General features: G+C 44.6%; 1 protein-coding gene across 3 annotated transcripts in view; it reads left to right on the top strand.

Moving 5' to 3' along the window:
- sema3b (semaphorin 3B) overlaps positions 1-5,000 on the top strand; it is a 21,086-nt gene that overhangs the window by 7,610 nt on the left and 8,476 nt on the right. For 2 of the 3 annotated variants that reach the window (XM_022757537.1, XM_022757539.1), the window contains exons 4-8: positions 2,746-2,865; positions 2,989-3,082; positions 3,314-3,433; positions 3,602-3,744; positions 3,926-4,040. In XM_022757537.1, the coding sequence (XP_022613258.1) occupies positions 2,746-2,865; positions 2,989-3,082; positions 3,314-3,433; positions 3,602-3,744; positions 3,926-4,040 (592 nt within the window). Of the gene's footprint in view, positions 1-2,745; positions 2,866-2,988; positions 3,083-3,313; positions 3,434-3,601; positions 3,745-3,925; positions 4,059-5,000 lie in introns of all 3 variants that reach the window. The other variant, XM_022757538.1, reaches the window with a different exon arrangement.

Raw genomic sequence — 5,000 nt, 5'->3', positions numbered from 1 at the left:
ATCTCTGGTGGCTAAACAGAGTAAAATAGCCCATGTTTACATTTTCCTTAAATACCAATAATCTTCTTCTAACCAACGTTCATTCATCTGGAAAAGACAAAGCAGTGTCTCCACCTGGACAGGCTGAGTCTGTCTCTTGCTGACAGTCAGTGCTGGTTCCTTTTATTGAGACAATGTATGACTGATCTTATAAACAAGGCTCAGAGTCTGCAACCACACCAGCAGCTCTGAGGTCGTAGGCACAGCAAGCTAACATGCTAACATGCCATGTTAATGTAAATCACAGTGACGGTGATGCTAGTCACAGTGATTTTAATCAGTGACTTTAATGTTAATCACAGTGATTTTAATCAGTGACAACAGTGATTTTAATGTTAGAGTGATTTTAATGATAATCACAACAGTATTGATGTTTACTGTTTATAATTGTCACAATCAGAGATCAGTGTATATTCTATAGTTTATATCCATTAGTCTGACAAATGTCAACACTGCTCCGCTGTTGTTTGATCCAGTGGCCAAATGCATTCCTGGACTCTAACACTGGACTCTGTTGTGGATGTAATGGCTGTCACCTCTGTGTTCAGTCAAAGCCTCTCAGTCATTAACTTTATTAAACATTCTTGAACAGAATCTTTGTTCTCAGACAGAAAGAAAGAAAAACAAAAACTTTTATAATGATGCAATAAAATACATACAATGTGTTTAACAATATGAGTGTCAGATAAAAGAGGTACTATTCAATCATTATCATAAATTACATGCACTAATGTCCATTTAACCATGAATGGGTGATGATATATTAAAGAAACACACATTTAGCTTTAATAATGAAACCCAGAACAATAATACACATAAATGCTAATGTGAGACAGAGAGAGATGGACATCAGCAGGAGCAGAAGGACAGATAAAGACTGAAATAATCAATCAAGTAGATCAGGTTAATCATCTCTCGAATGAAAAGACGTCACAGTAGAACAATACAAAGAGCTGAAGCTCTGTGAGGTCACTGTGAGGTCACAGCCCGCACTTCACTCACTGTTTCTACTAATGAGGCAGTGGTAAGTCAAAGGTCGACCAGTGAACCCTTTATAACACACACACACACACACACACTAAGGAAATGTGATTGCTGGTATAATTCACCTCCCTCTCTCCTCCTTCCTTTTCTCTTTCTCTTTTGTCACATCAAATAAATGACTGTCAAACCAATCACTCCCTTACCTTCCTCTGCCCTCACACACACACACACACACACACACACACACACACACACACACACACACACACACACACACACACACACACACACACACACACACACACACACACACCCTGAGAAAGACACTGATTTAAAATTGGCATGGTGTATATCATAAAAGGAACGTGTTGGTGTTCGAAAGAGTCAAGCTGAGGTGTGTGTGTGTGTGTGTGTGTGTGTGTGTGTGTGTGTGTGTGTGTGTGTCAGCCTGAGGGTGAAGGTAAAGCCGAAGTGTGTGTGCCCCCTTCTTTTGTGGGAAATAGGGGTCTCCTGTGTTTGTCAACGGCATAATCAGCCCAGTGATTGGTTGAACACCTTCCCACACACACACACACACACATACATACATACACACACACACACCACACCACACCACTATCCAACATCACACGCTAACACAAGCCGCACCACACACACACTCACATCACACACAACACACAACACACCACTTACACACCACACACAATACACACCCTGAGAAAGACACTGATTTAAAATTGGCATGGTGTATATCATAAAAGGAACGTGTTGGTGTTCGAAAGAGTCAAAGCTGAGGTGTGTGTGTGTGTGTGTGTGTGTGTGTGTGTGTGTGTGTGTGTGTGTGTGTGTGCTTCAGCCTGAGGGTGAAGGTAAAGCCGAAGTGTGTGTGCCCCCTTCTTTTTTGTGGAAATAGGGGTCTCCGTGTGTGTGTCAACGCATAATCAGGCCCAGTGATTTGGTTGAACACCTTCCCACACACACACACACACACATACATACATACACACACACACGCACACACACACACACACACACACACACACACACACACACACACACAGAAACGTGTATTCACACCAACAACTCCAGCTCTAACTCCCCGGTGTGTTTGAAAGGCTGAAAGTCAGGGCTTTGTTCTAATGCATTGAGGTGTGTGTGTGTGTGTGTGTGTGTGTGTGTGTGTGTGTGTGTGTCAGGCCTAATGAGCCACAGTTCCTGTGCCACTGCTTCCACACTCTGGTCTTTCTGTGTGTCACCCTCTGGTGAGGCAGAACAGTGAGAGGAAGAAAGACGTTTGATGAAAGAGTCAGAGAGAAGAAAACAGAGAAACACATGTGAAAAAACACGAGTGAACTAGACTCCATCATGGACACACGAGTCTGTGGGTCAATAACCTGCTCTCACACACAGAGCGGTAACCATGGTGAAACTACTTGATGTGAAGGAGGGTAAATACAGGTAAACGGATGAACAGCACGACTCTCATATATGTACATTACATATGAATACAGCCTCCAGGCTAGCTTAGTGTAAAGAGTGGACAGGTAGAAGTCATAGTTTAATGAAAGCTCAATGTGTTGTATAGATTTAAGCGGTCGTTAGTTAACGGGCTTTCTGTTTCTGTGGGTCTGTCACCTGTGACTTAGTCTGGATGTTTCCCTCCAACATGACTGTTTTTAGTGCATCATGGGTAAACTGACCCTGTGTGTGTGTGTGTTTCAGTCTGACTGTGTGAACTACGTGAAGATCGTGCACCACTATAATCGCACCCACCTGTACGCCTGTGGAACCGGGGCCTTCCACCCGACCTGTGCATTCGTAGAGGTGGGACACAGGATGGAGGTGAGGAGTAAGAAACACACGCACACACACACATGCACACATGCACACACACACGCACACATGCACACACACACATGCATAAGTGAGACACGTTAAACACACTTCTGTCTCTCTCTCCATCAGGACCATGTGTTCAGGATTGACCCGTCTAAGGTGGAAGATGGGAAAGGGAAGAGTCCATACGATCCTCGTCACAATGCTGCCTCAGTGCTCGTCGGTAACTAAACACAATATCAGCCTATCAATATGAGCTCATCAATATGAGCTAAATATCTATTAACTGGAGGTTTCTGCATCGTATCAGAACTGATTCAGTTCAGAAAACGGAGCTGATGCCACTTCACGAGTGTATAATTGTAAACATTTTATTTTCATACATAGTTTGGTGTGTGAGTCATTAAAACATTCCCAAGCAATCGATGAGTTATTGATTAATTCTGTCTCCTAGGTGATGAGCTGTATGCAGGTGTGGCCACAGATTTAATGGGGCGTGACTTCACCATCTTCAGAAGTCTGGGGAAACGCCCTTCCATTCGCACCGAGCAGCACGACTCACGCTGGCTCAATGGTGTGTGTCTGGTGTGTGTGTGTGTGTGTGTGTCGTTGCAATACGTGTGTTGTGTGTGTGTGTGTGTGTGTGTGTGTGTGTGTGTGTGTGTGTGTGTGTGTGTGTCTGAATCTGATAGTTACCTCTGGAGAAAACACCAGAATAAAAATCGTCTCTTTGTTTCATTAGAACCAAAGTTTGTTGGTTCCTTCTGGGTCCCGGAGAGTGAAAACCCTGACGATGACAAGATCTTCTTCTTCTTCCGTGAGACAGCGGTTGAGGCCCAGGGACTTGGAAAGTCCACGTACTCCCGCATCGGACAGCTCTGCAGGGTGAGAGATTGTTAATTTTCAGTCCAATATTTTAAATAAAGTTGTGACAAACACGCCAGCGTTCACCTGCTCCTGGTTGTTTGATACTGTAACAAAATAAGGTCGTGTTCTGCTGCTGAAGCTTTTATTGTCTTCACACTACAACAATGTAAAAGTTAATTTCCTGTTGGTGTTCACCCAGAATGACATGGGAGGTCAGCGGAGTCTGGTGAACAAGTGGACCACGTTCCTCAAGACCCGTCTGATCTGCTCCGTACCAGGAGCCGACGGCAGCGACACGTACTTTGACGAGCTGCGTAAGTTCGCCTCACCGTGCACAGTCACCTCACCGTGCACACTCACCTCACCGTGCACAGTCACCTCACCGTGCACACTCACCTCACCGTGCACACTCGCCTCACCGTGCACAGTCACCTCACCGTGCACACTCGCCTCACCGTGCACAGTCGCCTCACCGTGCACACTCACCTCACCGTGCACAGTCACCTCACCGTGCACACTCGCCTCACCGTGCACACTCGCCTCACCGTGCACAGTCACCTCACCGTGCACACTCGCCTCACCGTGCACACTCGCCTCACTGTGCACAGTCAGAGGGCCTGTAACCCTAACCCTAACTGTATCAGCTGATTATGACTAAGGGAATACCATAAATGTTTGAAATAATAATTTGCCTTACTTCATGATTAACAAATACAACTAAATAGATTAAATTAAACTATATCAATCAACTTTCATACCAGATTTGAACAGACCATAGTCCCAACAAAGAAAGATAAAGAAAATGCTACTTACCTTGAAAATAAAGGCACATGGCAAACACACCAGAACTCAAAAGGTGACGGGGGTTTGGAGACAAAGAGGAGGAAGTCCTCATCCTAGCCTCTGTTTCTAAGGTGGGAGGAGGGACTTTCACAGGTGGAGGAACCAACACTTGGTGCCTCCTTATGGAAAGGAGGGAATATGAATCTGCAGTTTCTAACAATTATGTAAAGCTAAAAGTTTGATGTAACATGAAGACACAGCAGGAAACTCAAGTTGTCTCATGGGTCTGTTGATCCTGAACACAGCCCACATCAACACACATGCTGTGAAAAGGTCCAGCTGTTTTACTTCCTGTCTCCAAAATATTCTGCAGTTTGATGAAGAAGAGGAAGAAGTCAGAAGTTCAGAAGGTAGAAAAAGAGAAACACAAGGTTGAGATTTGGGCTGATTTTCCGACCTGACTTTGTCCGTTGGATTTTTACCCAGAAGCC

The sequence above is a fragment of the Seriola dumerili genome, unplaced genomic scaffold (assembly GCF_002260705.1).
Source record: "Seriola dumerili isolate Sdu_G_001 unplaced genomic scaffold, Sdu_1.0 BDQW01000283.1, whole genome shotgun sequence".
NCBI lineage: Eukaryota > Metazoa > Chordata > Actinopteri > Carangiformes > Carangidae > Seriola > Seriola dumerili.
This window is presented reverse-complemented; position numbering and strand designations above follow the sequence as displayed.